Raw genomic sequence first — 25657 nt, 5'->3', positions numbered from 1 at the left:
AGTCATTCAGGATTCACCTTTAATATGTAATCTAAAATTTAGCAGTGCACAGGAAAAGCCTATTCAGGCTTCTAAATATTTCTAGACATTTTCAGATCTTCTTTCAAATAACTCAAGCCTCATACCATGGCTTTTGGGATGAATGTCCAGATTGTCACCTCATTACTTTTCTCCTATGGACAATATAGAACAGGAAAAAATACCAAATTCCAGGTTTTTCTTCTTATAAATATACATGCAAAAAATTCCTTCTACGAAGAATAAAAAAGCAGTGGTTTATTTGCTACAATTTAACTGATCAGTCAAGGTAGCAAAATGGGTGAATGCTTGCTACCTCCAGTTCTCAAACCTTTTCCCATCACTAAGTAACTCATAGACTTTCCTTATGGATAAAGGTCAGAGAAATAAAATGGTATGTACATTTAATGCAAATCTCTACATTCATTTTATAGGTAACTTCCTTTAAATGGAGGCAGAGATTAAAATTAAAATAAGCAGTGCAATTAGCCTGAAAGCAAGATGACCTTTCATGATTCACTTGCCATGTATAAAATGTGGAGCAGAATTACTGAGCATTTGACGATCGTCTCCTAAAAATTCCTCTCCAGGGAAATTAGGACATTTTTACTACCCCATCAGCATTTATTGCTAAGAGAAACTTCTAATTAAAACCGATAACATTATATCATGTGGTTGCCACAGTGTCATTCTGTAAGCTTGTGTTACATCTCATGTACCATAAAAAAATAGTGTGGCAAGCCTCAAGGGACACAATAGTTTTAAAATTGACATATTAAATATATATCTGGCCTGGAACTCAGGTTGTTATTCGTGGATACACACTATTCTGTAGAAAAATATAGTTACATGTAATTATTTCCATCTTAAGGCAACAGTTATTTCTTCAACCTGCAGCAGATAAGATCTTTACCAGCATTCCCACTCAACGATGCTTTCATATACAGTGTTTGCTGTTTCCCTCCATATAAAACCAATAGACCAAGGCGGCTTTATTTTCTCCTAGGGATTAAAGTCCAATAAATCCAGTGGTCACAAGATGGATGTTAGATCCCACGTAATATTTATGTGACTCACATAAATATGATTAACTAGTGAAGTAGAATATAACACTTTTCAACTCAAAAATGTTTCACTATAAACCAAACTCTTCATTAATGCTGAGAGAATTCTATTAATATAATTAATTACTATATTTCAAAAATGTATCTAAATTATATCAAGGCTTAAGGAGACAAAAATCACTAAGTGAAATTTGGTACCTCATTCATTAAAACAACACATGCCATGTTTCTTTAATTTAGATGTAACATTTTGTTCTAAATTGGCATTTGTGAATTTATTTGTACAGAGATTCAGGGAAGTACTTATAATGGAAAGAGATGGAATCTGGCTCCAAGTTGTAGGTTGGGGAAGGAAATGAATGATGCAGACATGCAGAAGAAGGGAAGATGGGCTATTCAGAGAACAGTAATTTGTATGGGGAGAGCAGTGGGAGAAAAGACAGGGTAGAAATATGCGACTTGAATTACCAGAATTGGAAGTTGAATTTTAACTTGCATGAAAATGGGAAGAGACTAAAGTTCTATAAACAAGTAATATGTTCAACCCTGGAGAAATAAATATTCACCTGTCCACACCGTGTGTTATGTCTGGATGTGTGAGGAAAAGGGGCTGAAGGTAATGGACATTTGAGAGACTGTTACAGATGCATTTAGGTAAGATAGAATGCGAAGTAAAAATACCCCCAAAGTATAATCTGACGGCAGTAGGAACAAGTCTCGTTGACAACTCATTGTCAGGATCAAAAGGAAACAGTTTTTCTAACTTAGTATTTGTCCATCTAAGGAACAAAGGCATAGAGTGCATTCCCAACAGTACATCCAATCCTGTGTTTTATCATAAAATTATCTCTAAAGAGATAAGGCTCCTTGCCCTGGCTGGTGTGGCTCAGTTGGTTGGAGCATCATCCCATATATTGAAAGGTGTTGGATACACTGAAAGGTCTTAGGTTTGATTCCTGGTCTGGGCTCATACCCAAGTTGTGGGTTCAATCCCTGGTTGGAGTGCATGTGAGAGGCAACTGATCCATGTTTCTTTCTCACATCAATGTTTCACTCTCCCTCTCCCTTCCTCTCTCTCTAAAATCAATAAAAATATATCCTCAGGTGAGGGTTAAAATAATAATAATAATAATAATAATAATAATGAGACCGTGCTCCTAGATTCTAGATTTCTTCTGTGCTGTTACACTTTCTGACAAATTCATAAAAAAAAAAAAAAAGGAAAGCTGGCAATAGTCATAAAAGAGAAAGAAAAAATAATGACTTTTGTATGTAAATAAAGGTTGTATATGTGTAAAGAGATGCCTAATAGAAATGATAGAGAGAAAAATCAGTAGACAGGCATAAGTAAAATAATTAAACCAGTAATTCTGGTGTTTCTCAATAGGTTCAAAAGTATGTAAAAAAAAAAAAAAAATCAAAAGTGGAGAAAGATTGGAAGGTACTGTTTCGTGACATTTATACCTATGTTTTCTTCTATATCTATTCTGTATGCCCTTCTAGGAACACAAAAGACAACAGTTCCCTATTATAACAACACTGCAGCTCTAGGGAAATCCCCAGCACCTAGGCTCCCCTGAAAGGTTATATATATATATTTTTTTTCTTTCTTTTTTTTTTTTTTTTTTTCTGGGGCTGGGGGGGGGGGGGGCTGTTGTTAAGGAATAGTTGAGCCCACCACAGATATTTTATATAAAAACTAGTGACCCAGTGCATGAAATTCGTGCACATTAAAAGGGGATTAATTAGAGGAAATAATTTAATATTGCTATTTGTCCTTTCTCTATAATAGAAGTGTCAGAGATGAAAGAAAATTAGTAAAATATATATGAAAACCTTCCTCCTGTCAGAGTCTGGGGCTCACCATGGGACCCAGAGTCAAGTCCCTGCCCACCCACATGCACCTGAAAATCGCGTGAGACCCAGACTCGGCTGCCCACCCCCCCCCATTGGGTTAGATCCAGACCCAGCCAGTCCCACCCTTGTCAAGCCATGCCGGGCAGGGGACATAGCCTCAGGTCCCCTGGCCCGGCGCTAGGACAGGAGGGGGTGGCCTGAGGTCCCCCAGCCCAGACCGGGGTGGGGGGCGTGCCTTGAGGTTCTCTGTCAAGCCCTGCCAGGTGGGGGACACGGCCTGAGATCCCCTGTCAAACCCTGCTGGGAGGGGGGGCATGGCCTGAGGTCTCCAAGCTCCGACAGGTGGTGGGGGGGCGCAGCCTCAGGTCCCCCGGCCCAGCACCAGGAGGGGGGCGCAGCCTCAGGTCCCCCATCAAGCCCCACTGGCAGGGGGGTGCGGCCTGAGTTCCCCTGACCCAGCACTGGGGGTACACCTTGAGGTCCCCTGTCAAGCCCCGCCGGGCGGGGGGCGCGGCCTGAGGTCCCCCAGCCTGGCGCTGGGGCAGGGGGAGCAGCCTGAGGTCCCCTAGCCCAGCACCAGGACGGGAAGCGCACCTTGAGGTCCCCTGTCAAGCCCTGCTGGGCGGGGGATGCAGCCTGAGGTCCTCTGTCAAACTGCATGGGGGCGGGGGAGGGCATAGCCTCAGGTCCCTGCTGATTGCTCGTTAAGGCTCCTTATGGGAACGTGGCCTCAGCTGTGGGTGCAGCCATCTTTGTGACAGAGTGATGGTCAATTAGCCTATTCCCTCTTTATTAGATAGGATGTAGCCGAAGAGTCCTTCAGACTTGAATGTTTCAATGGACATTTGGACACCATTCTTTGAATTTGACAGGATGAGGCAAATTGAAAATCTTAATTTCGAATCCTGTAAATATTTACAGAATGTCTACCATGTGCCACTGTCTCATGAGCTGGGGATTTAAATGAAGAAGGCAACAATCTTAGAATCTAACACTCTTATAGAGTGTTACTGTGTTGTTTTACAATTGGAGAAATTAGTATATTGCAAAATTGCTACTCTTGGGGGTAAATTATATCAAATGAGTATTTTATATCATATCACACTATGATGTAATAAATATTATTTTTAAGTTAATTTACAACCTAAAATGGGAATGTAAACTAATTTATATGAGGAGGTTAGTGGAGGCGACAACTACAAATTAAGGGCAGATTGTCAACATTTTTACTAGCATAAATATACAAAATATCAAATATATTTATATTCCTTCATTTCTAAATTTTATATCCTAGCTTTCCCCTATATTTTCCACTTTGGAAAACACACACACACACACACACACACACACACACACAGCTATAACTTTAAACATTGTAGTGTTGGAAAAGGTAACATTTCTATTTTAATTACATTGAAAATAGTTAATGAAAATGCTAAGACAATATTCATCCACTGGGAAAATGACTACTAAAATAGGTGAAAGACACTGAAGTGAATACTTTAATTCAATATACATATAAATATAGTTAATTACCTGTAATCTGTTCCATTGACAGGGGTCCATGTATATGTCCTGTTTCCTTTGTCAATATATCTCTAGAAAAAAAGTTCCACATGGTTATTCTCACCTTTTATTCTATGTAAATTTACATGATGAGCAAAACATTAGTATCTATTTATAAATCCAGTGGTCATTCAACATCCCTCCTCACAAATTTCTGATCTATTCTATTATAATGTTTATTCTGTTATGGATATAGGTATGAATAAAGCAAAATGTTAGGACAAAATAAACACCCACATAATACATTTTAAAAACTTACAAGTGAAAATCTTGGCAATTTATGCCAAATTATTAACCCAAATACTTTAAAAACATTTCCTGAAAAATAAGCTTTAATAATGAAATAGGACTATGAAATGTTAGGTAAGGCTCAGATAATCCATCCTAGAGTATGTTTAAAAGAAATGGTTATAATATCAGGAAATTAATGCAGTCAGTGTGTCTAGATCCAAATGTAAGATTAGCATATTACTATTCTTATTAAGCAATTACTATAGTTTTATCTATCATAAGAGACTAACAACTCAGTATCATGAAGGTTGAAAAAACAACTAAATCTACCAGGGAAAGGAAATAAAGAGCTAAATAACTGCATGGATATAGACGCTTTCATATGCAGCTGATGAACAATACTAAAGAAATTATTATTCTTTCTTCCCTTAGATAAAGCGATAACACATTCAGATCTTATAATTCTTTTAGTTATTTCCAGTTTAGTCATCCTCATCAGAACAGTAACAGTCACTGAAGTATTACTTGGAGTTAGGCAACATACCAAGCACTTTGCAGTCACTGTCTCATTTAATCAACCTTCTGGTGAAGATACTATTATTTTCCACAAATCAATGATGAAGAAATAAATAAAGGGGACTTGAATTGAAAGGATGAAGGAAAATGCATGATGCCAAAATCATTGTATAGCAACTACACAATGCTGCTGCTATACATCCAACATCCCTTGGTTTTATTTATGTGAGTGGAGAAGGGAGGAATGGATTATTAAGGTTTTTGGACTAGTAAAATTCTTTTTTTTTTTTTTAATACATTTTATTGAGTTTTTACAGAGAGGAAGGGAGAGGGATAGAGAGTTAGAAACATCGATGAGAGAGAAACATCGATCAGCTGCCTCCTGCACACCCCCTACTGTGGATGTGCCCGCAACCAAGGTACATGCCCTTGACCGGGATTGAACCTGGGACCTTTGAGTCCACAGGCCGACACTCTATCCACGGAGCCACACCGGTTAGGGCAAGGGCTAGTAAAATTCTTAAAATAATTTTTAAAAATAATGTTTACCAATTAGATACTGCTCAACAAACATGGCAAACTAGTGTTGTTCTGCAAGTGGTAAAAATAATATCAAAAATTATATCAGATTAGGAAACATACAAGATGACATTTTTTTTCACTATTAGTAATAGGAAAACTCTATAAATGAATATTGGTCATAAAAATAATTTATAGTAAATTGAAGTAGGAAAATATCAAAGTGATTTAATAGAAACAAAAGTTGAGGAAAAAATGTTCAACTCAAAGATCTGGTTGATGGAACAACATGGAAAAGTTGGTGAAACTGGTAAATGGTACATATCTCTCCTGTAAGGAGTGAAGGGGTAAACAGCACAGCTAAAGTCTGAGTAAAGAGAATTGAAGTTTTAACAAAGACTGAAATTGATATTTACCTCCCCTTATGTTCTCCTAATGGGGACTCCGAATAATATTAAAATAAGGAAAGCCACATGCCAATGAAGGATCCTATTTAGATCCTAGCTACAATTTAGGAAAAGATCTACTGAAGAATTCAGGAGAAATGTTTACATTTTAAAAGCATGCTATAAAGATTAAATTAAATTTCTAGGCTCAAAAGCTTCTGAGTTCTATATTTTTTCAAATACTCAAATATATGAATATGCATTTACTCTACATGTGACTAATAACAGATAGGCACACTCCTCATATAAAGAATTCTTCAATGACAATGGAATAATAAACAATAAATTGTATTACATATTTGTACCAGTGATGTATGGGGGTAGTTGTGTTGTCTCCTGATTTAATTTCAGATTTATATGCAGGGAAATTATTATATAAAGTACATAAATAGTGCACTAAGATAAATCAAGCCAGAAACAAGTAAACAACCAAAAGATGTTTTAAAGCTTAAATAATTAATATATGGAATACAATAATTAAAACATCTGCATTAAATTGTGCTTTATTTCTTATAATGATAAAATAAAAATATTTCAAGAACATACTGTTAATATAAGAATACATAAAAATTAAATTAAGTTTTAAAAATAACAATAGATAAACCCAAAACAACATTAAATTATAAAACTCCAAGAGTTAAAAATATTATTGAAAGGGGTGGGGGTGGGCTAGAAGAGGTCAGTGGGGGAAAAGGGGACTTATGCAATACTTTCAATATTAAAGATTAAAAAATATATCTCTCTCCAGAAAAGAAGAGTACCTTAAAAGTTTGTTTATTGGAGACACCCCTGTTTTATAAATAAATATTGCTTTAATAGAAAAGAAAGACTAACTACCAATATAAACTATTATTGACATGTATGAGAATAAGCTTAACTTAATTCTTACCTCATCTTGAGATTTAACCAGAGTTCTGAAGGATTTTTCTCCATTTTCTCCATCTATCATTTTATTGCGAATCTAAGGAAAAATGAAAATTTATTTTATTGCAGATACTAATTGATCTATCAAAGTATGTTTATTAACATATTATACCTTATTTCAGAACCAACTGAATAAAAATAGTAGGTTGCTGCTATTCTCTGGGAATACTTTTTTAAAAGCTATCACATTATAGTAAGTTTACATTATTTTTTAAAAGTAAGAACAACATTAATGAAATATTTTCAATGGGGCATTACTTTATGGGATCAAGGGGAAACTGATATTTAAGAGAGGTGAAATAATAATTATAGTTACTCAGTGGCATGAGAGTCCAAAGACCAAGCTCCTTACTATTACATAATCGTACTCTATTTGTCAAAACACTTTACAACAAATATTCTTTAACCACTTAAAATATCCCAGCATCAGACCTTGGCCCAGGATAATAATAATAATCTAGAGGCCCGGTGCATAAAATTTCATGCACTGGAGGGGGGGATGTCCCTCAGCCCGGCCTGCCCCCTCTCACAGTCCAGGAGCCCTCAGGGGCGGGAGGCGACCTGGTGATCAAGGGAAGGCGACGCCCCATCACACCTCTGCTGCTGCCACTGCCGGCAGAGCAAGCCTCGGCCAGCCCTGGTTACCCTGCTTATCTGAGCCTTGGACGGCCCTGGGTGCCCTGGCAGCCACCATCTGAGGCTTGCCTGCACCTCGGGCCAGCCCTGGGGGGCTGAGGGGACTGGGGGAATCCAGAGGCAGGCACGTGGAGCTGCTGGGCCTGCCTGGGGAAGGGCCCGGCCTTGCCGTGTTCCTACCGCTCCAGCGGGGCTGAGGGGACTGGGCGCCTCCATCTTTGAGGGCAGGGCAATCAATTAGCATATTCCCTCCTTATTGGCTGTGGGTGCCGCCATCTTTGCTACAGTGTGAGGGTCAATTAGCATATTTCCTCTTTATTAGATAGAATAATTAAATTCTATTGTACAATGAGGAATAAAGCTGTGAAATGTGTAAAGCAAGTACAAATTAAAACACAATCTGACAAATTATGATAAGAGTTCATCCATCTGAAAGAATCTTAAAAATCTTTGCTCTGGAGAGCAAGAGCCTTGTTCAAAACCTGATTCTGCTACTTACCAGCTGAGTAACAGGAGATAAGCTAGGCAATTTAACCTCTTTGTACCTCACATATCATCAGTACAACAGATATAATGACAATAATAGTAATAACAATAATAATACCTATTTCAAAGGCTCTTGAGAATCCATGACTTACATATCATGTACTCAATAAGTATCATTATTATTATTATTATCCTTATCCTGATGGGAGATCCTCTCAGAGAAAGTGATATGCAATTCTGGTTTTGAAATTAAATAGACATTTTCTGAGGAAAGAGCACTAAGACAAACATGGCAGCTTCTCTACACATGTTGCTCATTGGGTTGTTGAATGGTTAGACCCCCTGATTTGAAATTTCTTTCAAATCTATAGCAACATACTCCACATGTTTTTTTTAATTAAAATTTACATGTTTCATTTGTGTTGAGATACTTAAAAATCTCTACCTGTGAAATGAGAAAGAAACAAACACACCCAACTTAAAATATTTATTTCTTTTCATATGACCTTTTGGATAAGTGAGCCCAGGACCTAGAATTTTTTCAAGAGAAAAAGCATCCAAATTTGTGCATACAGTACCTAAGAGAGCACCCAACCCGCTGAAGCTGCTCAACCGATACTGGTGGAATGTGTGATTCCAGCATTTGACCTGAGGGTATTGTTCAGGCCTACTGAATACACTCACCTCCACTTTAATATCATTCTCTAATTCTGCATCAAGGAAATCCAAAGTTACTGGCTCCTGAGATTTGGGGTTCTACACAAAAAAAAATACTAATTAAGCATATGTGACATTATAAAATAATGCTATATATAGAATAATTCAATTAATATTTAAATATAAAATTAATCTGTAAAGGTTACTTACCTAAGGTATAATAAAAATTATATAATAAAAACGGTATATTCTTTCATATATATATATTTAAAAGTAATAATAAATAGGACCAGAAATGTAAGCTTTAAGTGCAGCAAATTTTAATTAATCACTGAGCACTGAGTTAGATACTACATTTAGAACCACAAGTTCTTGGGGGGAAATGATTTGAAGATCCACTCAGAAGTTTCTCTTTAATTATGATGGAAAGGAGAAAAATATAGCCAAGTTAATAACATATTGAGCAATATAACAAAGGGAATATATAAATAATATCCTTTCTTATTTGTATCTGTAATGTAATAAGAAATTAAATGAAGAAAAATACTTTTAAAACTATGTTTGAATGTGCTAAGCAAAACAAACTCTACTAAATGTATTCTTCCTTCTTACAATGCATTAAGATGCAAATTTCTTTCATGTATTTGAATCTCAGAACCTTTACATATATTTTAATGTCAGGTTAAGTTTATTTAAGGTAAAATTTGTGGCTAAGGTATAAACATTTTTAATAAAGATTAGGTATTGTAATTGAAGTCTAACTAGAATAATAACCCCTGGGTTCATTAAAACTGTTCCCTGTTTTAACATCTCCTACCACTACTTCTTGCTGGTGTCCAACAATAAAATTCATTGTGGAAAAAGGAAGATTTTTGACTTATTTATATAAATGTATCAAAATAAAAGTTAGCCTGGCTAATTCACCTCATATGACATTTTAAAAAAAGTTGTCAATTACAAAATGAAAACTTACTGAACTATTTGATTAACAAAAATATACTGATTATCTTATAACACTTGCCAAGTAATACAACATGCCATAGTAGAATTTCAAAGTTCACTAGAACAATGAAATTGTAATAGGTATCTATAATTTTATAGCTGCAAAATTTTAGAAACCAGGTGCTTAATGTTTCATAAAATAAATACTGCTATATTATAATAATTAAACATAAGTAATAAATACAAACTACGTTGCATTAGTGCAAGGTAAATAGAATTTGAATAATTTTATCCTCACAGGCTCTTCCAAAATATATTCAGATCATCACTATTTTAAAGAATGTTTTAGGAGGACTGACTATCAAAAGCAGTCAATTATTAAAATGTACTGAAATTAACCATCTTATTTATGACAAATAAGTACACATGGCATGTATTAATTTATAATTATAACAAAAGGCCTTCTTTTGAAGAGTAACTCCATTTAAACAATGGAAATTTATGATTCCCATGGGTTTTGATGAATGAGGATTTTTTAAAAGCAAATTTACAAAAATGATCTCAACTGTGTCTGTCAATTTTATTGAAAAAATATTCACTGCTTATGAACTCAATATGTAGAATCAGAAGATTCTAGATTACTGAAAATAAGTATTAAATTGTTCAATACTGACCACTGTTTGGATAGCAACTTATTCGCTCAGAAGCAAATATTGATTTGAAATGTCACACATTTCATAAGAAGAAAATAAAAATGAATGTTGAAAATAATTCTAATCCTTTCTTTAAAGAAACAAAACTGAGAAAGTCTCTAACAAAAGGACACTCTATAGTAGAAAATATTATTAAGAATTGCTTATTTAAAAGTCCCATGAAATAAATTATCTCCACACAAACACCATTACACCAGCATTAAAATTTTAAAAAACTCACTGCAAAACAAAGTCAAAATAATCAAAACATAAATAAGAATATTATCTTACATGCAATGGATAATGCATAGCATGACCAGACCCAAACAGCATGCATGGAGGAGGCATTATCAGGAAGAATTGGCAATATGAAGATGATGTCCCAATCCAACATATAAAGACACAGAGAAGAAAATGAAATAATAAAAGAAAAATGTCAATGAATAAGTTGTACTTTTTAAATGGCAATCTGGCTGACCATTGTTTGAAAGAGTCATCATAGGCACAGTTATAAAAAATGCAAAAGCAGAATCTTCTAATAAGAAAGCAACAAGAGAGGCTCAAGAATTAGAATTGAGTTCCTCTACTCCCAATACTTTTGTTTTATATTTTAAATATCTAACATTTTTCATTTGTAAAATTTGAATATCAACTGACAGAATAACCACGTAATTTGTGGAAAATAAAAGGCAATGTTAACAAATTTTAAATTGAAGTAATTAGTAGTTAAGTATTATTAAAAATACTACATACGCATTTCAAAAAATATTCCCAAAATTCAGAAGTCTTGTGTGGTTGCTAGTTTGCCATTTGGGGTTTCCTTAAAGGAAAACAAACATAAAACAAACCACTTTTAAGGTTGTTTTAAAAAGTATATCATAATATTACATGCAATCTGAAAGTACTGCAAAAATAATAATTCACTAAGATGTACATGACTGCTAAGATAATACACAGAAACATGCAAGAAGAGGAACATAAAATAATTTATCAAGAAAAGACGTAAGTATAATTTTAATCTCCATAGGAATCATAAAAGATATAAAGACTGATGCAACAACATGAAATTCAAATTGTCATGGAATTCGAGAGCTAGAAGGGAACTGAAGCCATTAATCTAGAGGCTCTACACTTTAGAACAACCTGGGTTAGTTTAAAAACTAATCAGAAGCCTGGATTTCATCCCCTGCCAAATTAAATGAAATTTTCAGAAAATGGAGCCTGAAATTTATCTATCTATCTATTTATTTATCTATCTATCTATCTATCTATCTATCTATCTATCTATCTCCTAGGCAGATATACTGTGTGGAGTAGAAAATAATTATTAGTTCAATCCTCCTGCTTTTCAGATGAAAAAAATTTAAGTACTATGGGGTTTAGTGAATTACTCAATTTTACAGTGTTGGCTGTAAGTCCTATTTTTATAGCTCAAAGATTTCTTCTTGATATCACATTACCTCTCCATTATAGATGCTCCTTGAGTTATGATGAGCTTATGTCCTGATAAACACATCATAAATTGAAAAGATTATAAGTTGAAAATGCATTTAACACTCCTAATCATGGAGCATCATACCTTCAACTAGACTACTTTAAAAGTGCTCAGAACTCTTAACATTGTTCAGCATCATGAGAGAGGATCGTACCATATCCTGCTAGCCCAGAAATAATCAAAATTCAAAATTCAAAATACTATTTCTACTGAATGAATATTGCTTTCACACCATTGTGAAGTCAAAAAAATCCTAAGTCAAATCATTATAAGTAGAGACCATTTGTATTATGTCACCAACTTTCTTTTTAAAGAAATTGTAAGCTTACATTTAAAGCCTTAAATAATATTGAACTTTCTTTAAAATTCTTTTACTAAACTGTACTAAATTACAGGAAGTATTCTTTTACATTAATTATTTTTAGGGTGCTTAAAGAAATATGCATACACATAATAAAGTTTAAATTTTGTTGACAATAGAGAAAAATTTTGCAATGAGTTTTCCAAGCAATAACAATTTACAATGTTTATTTGTAATTTTAGACATCTTTAATTAGTTGAAGGGAATTTTCTCTAACTTCTAACCTAAGCATACGCTTTTAGAAAGTCAAAAAAATGTTGGCTTAAATTCTATGGCTTATGGAAACTATCACATCAGAATTGTTATTTTTATTTCCACTTAGAAATCAATTTCACAAACAAATTGTTAAGACTACATGGATTTGATACCACTTTCACAATATTTAATAAATTTATCTTTAGAAGCCATCTGATTATGATTGCGCTGATTGTTATCATTATTACTACGTAATTTGCTAGCAATTTTTAGTTAGCCAATGCGTACACCCTCTGCCATAATTAATAACATTTTGCTCCAGCTTATTGAGAAACAACGCTCATCTCCATCTCATGCTCTGGAAGCTTGATGTCAGGAAAGGCAGCATTAATCATATGCTTTTAGAAAGAGAAGCTTAATTTCAACTTTGATTTAGCAAGTTTGAAGGCACTGCCAATTTCATTCAGTTACCTGAACATTGGGTCTCCTTTTTCTTAAATTAATTGTTGGTATACCTACACCAATAGGCTAAAGCAACAGAAAGATGGTAATTCATCATGCTACATCTCGACATAGATAAGGGTTTTATCCTATAATCAATTGTGGTCAGGTATTTGCTTGATCAAAAACAGGTATTATAGAGTTCACGAAGAGTCAATAAACAAAATAAAAGTTTAAAAATATGGTTAGTAAGTAAAAAACTGTGTTTTTGTTTGCTTGATTTTAAGCGAAATGACTGTTAATATTCTCTTTTCCTGGGAAAAAAAGTGAGGAAGTTGGAAGTGAGAAAGATGATTTGTCTCAGACAACTTTTATGCTGATTAAGAAAAAAAAGAATTTATAGAATTTACATAATTCAAATGTGTTAAAATATAAATACTATAGGCTATTAAAAAGTTTTAACCCTTGAAATTTGTGCCTTTGTTTTCTGAAGTAATATCAAATGTTATAGCTGTGGCACTAATGGATAATTCAATGAAAACACTATATATTTATTTTAAATATTGACTTCTATGACAGAGTATATACAATTTCCTTTACAATAAATACTTCTTAGGACTGATAAAAAGGAATTATCTAATATGTATACCTAATCTGATGATTTCAATAAAACAAAATGGAAAACAATTAAAATGAATTTTGAAATAAAACAGAAAACATAAAATTAGACTTTGACCTTGTTAAATAATTTTGGGTGCTATGGGACATAATATTATTTTCCTTTTTTTCTATTGGTGAATTGCTAATGAAAAAATTAGGATTAATTTTGTTAGCATATCTGCTGAAATTACCATATTGGTTCTTTGTATTTGTCAGTTTCTGAAACATTTGTCATATACTGTATTATCATTTTATGAGTTTCTTGTATCAATCTGTATAGCATACATCACCCACAAAATAGAAATTATGTTTAACTTTTAATAAGAATTCAAAACCATGAATTTAAGAAAAAAATACATTGTTTAACAATATTTATTTTTAATGGTTTCTAAAATAATATTTTTCTAAATGTGATTCTGTTGCATACTTGCTTTTAATAATTTCCTATATAAAAATACAAAAAGCTGACCCTGGCCACTGTAGTTCAGTGGGCATCATCCCATGTGGAAAGTTTGCCATTCAATTTCTGGTCAGGGCACATGACCAGGTTGCAGGCTTGAACCCCAGTAGAGGGCGTGCAGGAGGCAGCCGAGTAATGATTCTCTCTCATCATTGATGTTTCTCTTTCTCTCTCCCTCTCTGAAATCAATAAAAATATATATATTTAAAAAAGGAATATACTTTATACCATAGGGAAAAAAAAGGCATAAAGATTAGGATAAAATGGTTTATGCAATTTTATCACTTCCCAATAACTCACTGATTAATAAACACTTCCCATTTCTGAAGCCCATCCCATGGAGTTTTACTTATTGAATTGCATACATATTTTTATAAGTCTATTTGAAAGTAGAAAAGAAACAAACCACATTCTTGGAGATGAAGGGGAGAGAGAATTACCAGAAGAAAAGGGCAATAGAAAATGTGGCCTATGCATTGAGGAACATTACTTGTATTTATCAGATTCAAGGGTGGGGGCGGGGGGAGGGCAATCTCCTTCACTAAGTTACAGCCTTAAACAAAGTCCCAAGTGGAACTCAGGCATGGGTGGTGATAATGGCCGTCTTTAAGACAAGAATCTTGATTAGCTAAATTTTGGAAAGCTAAATTGGTAAGAGAAAATGAAAAGTGCTTTCACATTTTGATATATTATAAACTGTGATCTTGTCATCTATCAACATTACAAATATAATAATGTTCCTTTCTATTTAGTGCTATACAATGAATTCTAAAATGACATACCTATTAAGAACATTAATCATTAATTTTACAGAACACTAATCATAGTAAACAAATTATATACATACCTTTGGCTGAAGATTTGGATGTAATAAAACATAACCATTAGGATCAATTGCAAAATAATAGCCATTAGGGCACAGCTGGAAACAAACAACAATAAAAGTTAAAAAAACAAAAAAAAAAACATTTAAATAGAGATCTCTAAGCCACAAACAGAAATCCTCATTCTCCTTTTTTAAAAAAATCTTAAATACAGATTTTAAAGCATGAAGAAAGATAACATGATCTCTATTTTTTTATTTTAACATTTAGTTACTTCATTAATATAACTTTTTGAAAGTTATTTAATGCTTTATGGATAGGCTATATTAACATAGAGTTTTAAGAAAGAAAAGATACCAAAATGGTAAATTGCATCTTACTGTAAAGCGTGGTGTTAGTCTTTTAATATCTTCCAAAGACACATCAACTCCCATCACACCAAGAATCAGCTGGTTCTATAAGACAGCAAAAAGGTAGTGGGTTTTATACCAAAACTTTACATAGTTCTACACAATATTATCATCCCTTTGCTTGGCATTGGTTGTATGCCACACTATAGCTCAAATTTACATACACACACACACACACACACACACACACACACACACACACACACACAGTAGGTCCTCGGGTTCCATCAGAGATCCGTTCCTATGGCACAACGTAACGTGATTTTCGCCAGAAGTTGGAACCCACCTACATAAGCACCTACATCACTCACATGGAGCACATACACAGCAGTAATGAAGTGAAACAATAAAAAAAAAATTTAAAAGAAAGATAACAATTCCTGACCTTTACTTGTGGTAAATAAATAGTAATAAAAAACATAAAGCACATATGTGCATACATTGAAATGACGGAACTTTTTTTTTTTAATAAATAAATTGGAGATGGCGACATAACCACGAAACGATGTACATCGAGTTCGACGTAACCCGAGGACTGCCTGTATATACTAGAGGCCCGGTGCATGGATTTTTGCATATTGAAAGTAAATTAATTAGAAAGTGGCTGGAGGGGTAGAACTGGGGTGAGATGGGCCGGACACGCCCTGGAGCCAACCTCCTGCAATCCCTCCCTGGCCAGCCACACCTGGGGTGGCACCAGGGCTGGAAGGGTGTCTGCAGAGTGAGCGGGGTCCCTCTGGCAGGTGGGGGTCCCTCAGCCAGGCCTGTGGGGATCAGGCCAAAACTGGCTCTCCAACATCCCCCGAGGGGTCTTGGATTGCAAAAGGGCGGTTCTCGGGTGACACACCCCGGAATCGGGCTTCCTCCTTTCTGGTTCCGGGTGTGTCACCCAAGAACCGCAGCTGCCAAGTCACCACAGCTCAGCAGCTCCTGCATTGAGCGTCTGCCCCCTGGTGATCAGTGGGCGTCATAGCTACCGGTTAGACAGTTGAACGGTCGGACAGTTGCTTAGGCTTTTATATAGATAGATATCCTATCTAATAAAATAGTAATATGCAAATTAACCATCACTCCGCTACAGCCATAAGCCACACCCACCAGCCAATCAGGAGCGGATATGCAAATAAACCCAACCAAGATGACTACAGCCACAGAGAGCAGGAGGGAGGCTTGGGTTTCCCAAGCAATGGAGGAAACCAAGCTTTCCGCCTGCCCTTGCCAGCCTAGGCCTCCACTCAAGGTTACAAAGTTTCAATTATAGAAGGTAAACAAATCCAAACAGAAATGGCAGCAGCCATGGAGCTGGAAAGAGCAGGAGGCTAGGGTTGCCCCTGACAATGGAGGAAGCCAAGCTTTCCGCACACCCTGGCCTACCCATGCCTCTGCTTAAGGCTACAAAGTTTCAATTATAGAAGATACATAAACCCCAAAAGAAATGGCTGCTGCCACAGAGCAAGCAGAAGGCTTGGCTCCACTCTAGGCTACAAAGTTTCAATTGTAGAAGGTAAATAAATCCCAGATACCAGGGCCTCCGCTTGGGTTGCCAGGGGGCATGGCTGGCCTGCAAACCACCACAGGCCCCTCGCCCAGGCTGCCCCACGCCCCAAGGGAACCCCCACCCTGATCCGGGACATCCTTCAGGGAAAACCAGCTGGCCCCTTCCCATGCACCAGGCCTCTATCCTATCTAATAAAAGAGTAATATGCAGATTGACCATCACTCCAACACACAAGATGGCTGCCCCCGTGTGGTCAAAGATCCTGCCCCCCAGTGGACACAAGATGGTCACCACAAGATGGCCAGCAGGGAAGGGCAGTTGGGAAGGACCAGGCCGGCAGAGGAGGGAAGTTGGGGGTGACCAGGCATGCAGGGAAGGGCAGTTGGGGAGGACCAGGCCTGCAGTGAAGAGCAGTTGGGGGGGACCAGGCCTACAGGGGAGGGCAGTTAGGGGTGACCAGGCCTGCAGGGGAGGGGAGTTAGGGGCAAACAGGCTGGCAGGGGAGCAGTTAGGCATCAATCTGGCTGGCAGGGGAGTGGTTAGGGGGTGATCAGGCTGGCAGGCAGAAGCGGTTAGGGGCAATCAGGAAGGCAGGCAGGTGAGCAGTTGGGAGCCAGCAGTCCTGAATTGTGAGAGGGATGTCCGACTGCCTGTTTAGGCCCGATCCCACTGGGATCGGGCCTAAACGGGCAGTCGGACATCCTTCGAGGGGCCCCAGATTGGAGAGGGTGCAGGCTGGGCTGAGGGACACACACCCCCGTGCATGAATTTTGTACACCGGGCCTCTAGTATAAAATAATATGGCATATATGTATGGCATTTTTGTATCAATTTACAATGATATTTAGCTTTGTTTTCCCACAACTTTATTACTTAATATTTAACTTAAGAAAATAAAATCTTGAAAATTTAAGTTAAAAATTTTTTTAAATATGAAAAATTTTATTTGATACTTCTTGTATTTATTTTACCCCTAATATTTAACTTTATTGCTACTATATAGTCAGCAGCTGCAGCTCTGTGTGTATGCAAGTGAGTGTATACTGACTTTGTGGTGTACTATCATGACATAGACAATAGTGCAGTGAAGGCCTGGGGGGAGGGGTGGCAGGAGTGGGATGGAGGGGGTCAATGGGTGAAAAATGGGGGACATCTGTAATACTTTCAACAATAAAGATAAATTTTAAATATTAAAATTTAAAAAAACAAACACTAAAATGTCTAGCTAACAGATGTTTGGCAATATGGAATGAGAAAACTATTGATTTTTGTTGTTGATAGTATCTATTCTACTATCCTAAAAAGTATGTGATCTTATTGGTAATAAAGTAGCAGAAATCCTAAAAACACTACTTTCTGCTTGCTGCTAATTTCCCAGAAATACCAAAGAATGGGCATCATAGTTTTAGTTGCAAGTCAAGGAGGCTGTTTGGCAAACTGTTATCATAATATTCTATGGGACATAAATTGAAAAAGTAGTTAACATTTAGAATCAGGAATTTTTGTTTTAAATAAAATTATATAAATTGTAAGTTAAATTGAGATGTTACCAAGAAAATGATAAAATCCAGTCTATAGTTATTATAAGAATTCTTTAAACTTTGTGTAGATGCACAGAGAATGAGAAAGTTATGTCAACAACTATGCTGTTTTCCTAGTTTCAGCAAAATCCCAAATATAAGCAATCCCTTTTATAGTCCATATGAGGAGAGAGAGAATGACTACTTTATGAGTTATGATATTATGACCCACAGACATTTAAGAATGGTAATGGGCCTCCAAAGAGTAATAAGCAATGTTTTCTATGGCTACATTATTAAAATAAGGAGCTCAACTGAAATTTATAATAACTAAACAAGTAATGCTTAAGTGCTATAAGCTTCATTATACCATAAACTGGAAATAAATGGCCCTCAAATCAAGAATGACAACCAAACTACAAAATGACTATTTAGTATTCTCTGGCATTCTTAAATTCCTTTTGATACAAGCTAAGAAATAAGAATGTAGCCCTATTTTTAAATCAAAAGTATTTAAAAAATAAGAAATGGAAATTAACAAGCAAAGATACATATTTTTCAGAACTTTCCAAACTTTAAGTGGGTAGCATTTTATTGCACTGACAATATACCAGTGCTATAGAAATAAAATTAAAAAATTGCGAAATTCAAGTATTTTTCCTGAACCTTAACATAGAAAACATAAATTATTTAAATCAGATCCTTGAGCTGCATGATGATTAAAGAAACAATTGTTTGAATGGGAGTTGGAGGAGGAACAACTCCTTAAATATACCTATGTACACCTGAGACAAAATGGTTTTGTTAGGATGTTCTTTCTGAACTCCATGAATATATTCGATGCATTTTAAAAATGTGCACATAACAGTATTGCCCATTCATTACATAATTACTCCCACAGTCTGAACTTGTGTTCTCATCAGGTCATAGTTAAATAGGGTCAGGCTGAATCCTGTCTATGGGGAAGCAGAGAACTTGACCTGCATTTCCTTTTTCCCAGGTGGTTATCACAGAAGCAGCTGTTGCCTTTTACTTCTAGCCTCACAGTCAGTTACACTGTATGTACTTCCTTATAGAAATATCTTATCCACATTGAGCTTCAACGTCATAGCTTATCAGTTATCATTATTAATTTTATCAATTAACTTTTAACCTTTAAATTTGTCTTATTTTCAACTTGGCCAGTTATATTGAAGACCGGAAGAGTTCCAGTAATGACAAGTCCCAGTTCCTAAAAATAGAATCAGAGAGAAAAGGCAAATTAAAATTACAATTTAAACTCTGTTCTACTGTATTAGTCTTTGATATCTGACATTGCATTTTATACTATATAGTCACAAAAAACTAGTAATATATTTTGAAAGATTATTTTACAAAAAAACACACAATAAAAATGTCTTAGAAATAATCAAGATCTATTAGGCAGCTACTGAAGCATGCAACACCTAAAATATTACTCTATAAGAGCACTGCAAATAACTTAAAATACAAAAAAAAAAAAAAAATCAATGACACCAAACATTTCAGTTATACTGTCCTTCTACTCTTTTCTTTATGGTGATAGTTCAACTAACATCAAAGGTCTCCATGAGCAGAGTGATACTAAAATATTATGTGCTTCAAATGATTTATTCACCTTCCTTTGTTGTAGCTTCATTTCTGATTTTTTTTTTCATGCCCTAGTCCAAGGCTTAAATGCTAAATCACAAATGTGTTGCAGAATAACATTATGAACTGAAGAAATATGTTACTGATACTGTATTTCTGGGATATTCTTGGTAAATACTATGCTGTTCAAAAGAAGTAATAAATATCCTCCAAAATAAAGAGTAGTTTTCACAAAATAAAATGATATAGACAAAAACTTCAAGCATAAAATATGAAAGACTAGTCATAAAGCAGTTTAATGTAACAATAATAAATCAGAATGTAGATGATATCATAGATTAAACTAGAGGCCCGGTGCACGGATTTGTGCACCGGTGGGGTCCCTCAGCCTGGCCTGTGCCCTCTTGAAATCTGGGACCCCTCAGGTTTCAGCCTGATCCCCACAGGCCAGGCTGAGGGACCCCACAGGTGCACCCAGCCAGTTTTTACCCGATCCCTGCAGGTCTCTTTGACCCGGCCAGGCCAAGAGACCTCGCCGATGCACAAATCCATGCACTAGGCCTCTAGTATGCATATAAGATCTTTGGTTAATCTCTTCCCCCCTTCCCTCTGAGATTCATCAGTCTGTTCCATGTTTCCATGTCTGTGCATTGAGCATCTGCCCCTGGTGGTCAGTGCACGTCATAGCTACCAGTCAAACAGTTCCTTAGGCTTTTATTATATAGGATAGATGAGAGCATGGATTAGTCCAAATGAACTGATTTTCAAGTCAGAGGTTCCCTTTTCTTTATTAGTGCCATCTGCACTAATAAAAAAAAAATATATGCCAACTATATATTTACCACTATTTCATGTCAAACACCATTTTTAACAAAGTCATTTTTAAATAATTTAAAAATTGTCAAAAATTTCTCAGCTAAGCTGAGAAAATAGTGAATGATATTAGTGAAAAATATTAGTGAATCTTCTTGTGAATAATAACCCTAAATCCAAATCTCAGAACCCCTGTTCTCATTACAGAAACATCATGGTCTCATAGAGAAATGTCCTAGACCAGTGGTCGGCAAACTGCGGCTCGCGAGCCACATGCGGCTCTTTGGCCCCTTGAGTGTGGCTCTTCCACAAAATACCACGTGCGGGCTTGAAACATCGTGGCCCATGCGCAGAAGCTGGTTTTCGGCCTGGGCGAGTCTGTTTTGAAGAAGTGGCATTAAAACACTCAAGGGGCCAAAGAGCCGCATGTGGCTCACGAGCCGCGGTTTGCCGACCTTTGTCCTAGACTATGGTTTAAAATTATGCACGTGGGAAGCACAAAAATAATGGAAACCAAACCAAGTGAGGAAGGACAATCATAGAGAGGCTTTCAGTAGAACAAGATACTACATTTTGGGGACAAATAAAGTTACGGAAACAACTATACATAGTTGGATGCATGATGATCTACACGTTAGCTCTCTATTTAGTCCTAAACATTTGACAATGAAAGCATCCTTAATTAAATATGCAAATTAATATTCACAATGAAAATATTTCATCTCAAAAAAGTCAAAATTACAGGTAATTCATAAAACTAGTCCCCCAAAAATAATTAATTGAAGATTCCTTTTGGCAAACTTTCCATTTGAGTTATAATGTGCATGCATAGTTTAATACATGCTAGTATAGAATAAGATAAGGTATATACGGATATAATCTCTTTCTTTGGATCACTTTTGCATTTGTATAGAATACCCTACTTAGCATATAAATACAGTAATGTGTTCTAAAATAAGATACAAGACTAATATATTAAATAAATTTATGGATAAACTCATTGGTGGCCAACATTCATTTTCTCCCTTATTTATACAGCAGAAAGAAAACAACAACAACAACTGTACTCTACTCTATTCCTGGCACTGTACAAGTTTCTAGAGAATTAAAAAAGAGGAGCAAAACAAGATTTTTGCTCTCCTGCCTGGAATTTATTTGATATTTATTTTCTAGAACCCAGCTCTTTTCTTCCCCACTCTCTCTTTTTATGTGAAGAACCTCACTTTACCTCCCAAATAAAGTGAACCCTCTACAATACAGTTCCAGTCTTGTTTCTGTCCTTTCTCTCATTATCTCCTGAAGTGACTGATGTATCATTCCTTCTATATACCCAGCAATTCCACAACTTTCATCCTGCACCCTGTGTGGTTCACTGCTCATCACCAATAATAGAAACCTAACCTGAAGTGGAAAATCAGAAAAAAATGCACCATCTTTTTAACCTCACTCTACTTTATCCCCAAATATATGGCTTATTTCTTCTGAATTTCCAGATACCTTTTCATTTGCTCATTATACTTATTACAGTCTTGGAATATTTTTCCTTTTTCTTCTTAGTATAACAGTTATTTTGACCAGCACTTGTTTTGAATCTGCTATGTGCAGAGACTATAAACAAATAATTAGAAATACAAGATGGGTCACTTTTCATTTTCAAGTGAGCAAAAAGAATACTCTATGTGTTCTTTTTTAACATTTAGTTTCAGCTTATAGAACAGCATATTTAGAACCAAAATTTCTTCCTAATGTCTTTTGCGCTATCAGTAAGAACCTTACCGACAATGCACAAATGTTGGTTAATGAACTTCTGGTCATAGGAAATACTACAGGGCATAATTATTGACTCCTCCTATCATACTCTGTACTATGATGGATTTGGGAAAGCAAAAAATTTGACCATAGCTTTAGATGACCATGTGACCTTAAATAAATATGTGATGTCAAGAAGGAACACTGGACAGTAATTTTAACTAGGGCCTGAGGTAGCAAGCTTCACTTTATCTGTCTTAGCATGCAAGGCTGCTGCTAATAGTGCCTATTTTCCTTCTAACTTCCTGTATATGTTTATTTTACAAGAACCAAATGATAAGTAATTTAAGTGGGTTGCATTTTGCCCCTTGGGTTCATCGTTGTATTTAGAACAGTTGAATCAGCATATAATTAAATTTCAAGCAGGAAAAAGGGTTATTGAGTCAGTATGTACTTTTCAGAGCTTAGTATTTTGATTCTAATATGTACATTAATAAAGTCTTATTAAGATTAAGCATATGAATATTTCTTAAGTATGATAATTACTATCTATAACTTTCATATCAGGAAAGAAAAAATTACATTAAATTTTTTTTTCTCAAATTCAGCCCTATTAACATTTTGAGCTGGATGATTCTTTGTTGAGTGTGCATAGTGGGAGCTCTCTAGTCCATAGGAGGGTGTTTGGCAGCATGCCTGGCCCCTGCACCCCAGTCATCGTGCTAGAAATATTTATATAGATATTTCCAAATGACCTGCGAATGGGAAAACCACCCACAACTGAGAACTACCACCTTAAAATATAATTGAATACCTGAACTAAAATTTTAATTGTGTAATGGACAAGTTAACATGCTTTTGTTATTTCATACCAGATTTGATCACCTCAAGGGCCTATTTTTATAAACATCTGGGGTTGACCTAAAGCAAGAGTTTAAATATATGAAGAGGTGATTAGGTTTGTATTGAATTCAGAATAAGGTAAGATTTCTTGCCTGTCTAACTGCATGTACTTCTGAGTTGTGGTTTTGTTTTTTGTTTTTTTAATCTGGCTTGATTTACTGAAGATACAAATGCTTCTGCTAGTGGAGGTCTACTTTTAAAATACTTCAAAATTCTTGTTCATAACCTGTAGTAATAGGTACTAATTCACAAGACTTTCAGCATTTTTCACATAGCTATTCAACAAGTTATTGACATGCCCATAAAATTCATAGTTGGAAATTTTACATTCTTAATGGATCAACTGAAAAAGAGATAACACTTTGTATCTGTGGTTCTCTACTATACAAGTATAGCTTCATATTTAAATTACCTAAATTCTAGTTAAAAAAAGTTGTGATAGGTTTTTTTAAAAAGGTTTAGTGACATGGAAAAGAGAAATGTCATCTACAAAGAAGTCAGCTGTGTGCTTTTGTTATGACAGTTTTTGGTTGAATAGCCAACCTCTTACCAGTGCATCCAGGTACACATTTGTCCATTGGACTTGCTTAGCTTTGTCTCCTGCTAAAACCATTGGTCTTCCCAGAACATCCAAATATTCCTATTTATTAAAAAAAAAAAAGTTAAATAGTTGAAAATTAAAAATGCTGTGTTAAGAAAATCATCTCCATAGAAGAAAACTTATCTAGAGTTAAAAATGAATATGGAGTCAAAATTATTAAGACAGTAAGTATATAATCATCCAATTCCGACTTTGGGCACTCCTTAAATGGTATAACTACATACTCTGAATCAACATTATTTGACTTACATTATTTATAAAAGATATCTACCCCAGTTTTTCCTAGTAACAATCAAAACATTATCTTTCTGTGGAAGAGCCAATGATAAGTGAAATATGTTCCTTGTGAATTGTTTTATGTTAATCTAAACTATTTTAGGCTCTGTGATTTACTGGATGGAACTGCACAAATTTGAAATAATAAAGCAGCCACGTATTTGCTTTCATATCATGGATTGTTTGGCTGAAATTCAAATCTACATTTAAACATATAAAAAATAAATGAAATACTGTGCCAAATCTAGACATCAGACTCAAATGCAGCTGCTGTTTCATTTCAACATTCAATGTATTCAGTATTCATTTCCACAAATTCCACATTATTTATGCTAAATTTTGACTTAGTCTATTTTACAGATCCTCAGTTATATTCAAAATTGAGCTATGATTTCAAACAGGAATTTATGAACACTTACAAATAAGCATATTTAAATTAACTTAATTGTTTCAATGTATAAAGTTACTGACCAGGCATGCTTTTAAATGAATGGTTGTAGAAAAAACCATCTCCTTGATGTATGTTTATTTTAAACAGGTAAATATATCTACAGGGGTTATTTGGGGACGTAAATTCTCAGTAAGAACTTATATAATTTGTCCAGAATCATTATTGTTTCATTTTCTATATGATACCTACAACTGGAAAAAAACTCATTTAAATTATTTGCAACAGAATCAAGTGCAAATTACATGAGATGAGACTATTAGTAACTTTGATTTTGTTTTGCATGACGTTTTTCACATCTGAGAAGAAGAATATACTTATATATTTTATGTTTGAGTTTTAGAATCCTTGGAACCTTAATGGAATAAAAAGTAATACATTGCTGCCCTGGCTGGTGTAGTTCAGTTGGTTGGAGCCACATCACAGTGCATCAAAGGGTCATGGATTCGATTCCCAACAAGGCATATACCCAGGTTTCGGGTTCTATCCGTGGTCAGGAGGCAAGCGATATGTGTTCTCTCTCTCTCTACCTCTCCCTTCCTCTGTCTCTAAAATCAATAAAAACATATCCTTGGGTGAGGAATAAACAACAACGATACATTACCATAATACTCATCATTTTGTTGCAAATGTAATATTATGTATAAATATAAACTTATTATGTAAAATATTTTCATTTTTACCTATTTTCTGCATATTGAGCAAATATAATTCAGAAAATACCTTATACTTTGAAAATCAAGGTTTGAAAAACTGTACCTGAGTATTGATTCTTATTGCTCCAATGGAAGGAATTTCATAGTAATAACCTGAAACATATGTATACATATTTATGAAAATA

The 25657-nt window shown here is 35.2% G+C and overlaps 1 protein-coding gene across 1 annotated transcript in view; it reads right to left on the bottom strand.

Annotated features, from left to right (window-relative positions):
* CACNA2D1 (calcium voltage-gated channel auxiliary subunit alpha2delta 1) overlaps positions 1-25657 on the bottom strand; it is a 380220-nt gene that overhangs the window by 41182 nt on the left and 313381 nt on the right. The window contains exons 14-21 of the mRNA XM_028158049.2: positions 25576-25625; positions 24042-24131; positions 19572-19649; positions 15371-15445; positions 15014-15088; positions 8948-9004; positions 7107-7178; positions 4476-4537 (exon numbers count right to left, since the gene is read on the bottom strand). Coding sequence (XP_028013850.2) covers positions 4476-4537; positions 7107-7178; positions 8948-9004; positions 15014-15088; positions 15371-15445; positions 19572-19649; positions 24042-24131; positions 25576-25625 — 559 coding nt within the window. The remainder of the gene's footprint in view (positions 1-4475; positions 4538-7106; positions 7179-8947; positions 9005-15013; positions 15089-15370; positions 15446-19571; positions 19650-24041; positions 24132-25575; positions 25626-25657) is intronic.

The sequence above is a fragment of the Eptesicus fuscus genome, chromosome 14, assembly GCF_027574615.1.
Source record: "Eptesicus fuscus isolate TK198812 chromosome 14, DD_ASM_mEF_20220401, whole genome shotgun sequence".
NCBI lineage: Eukaryota > Metazoa > Chordata > Mammalia > Chiroptera > Vespertilionidae > Eptesicus > Eptesicus fuscus.
The sequence above is the reverse complement of the archived record's forward strand: the minus strand, read 5'-3'. Positions and strand labels throughout refer to the sequence as shown.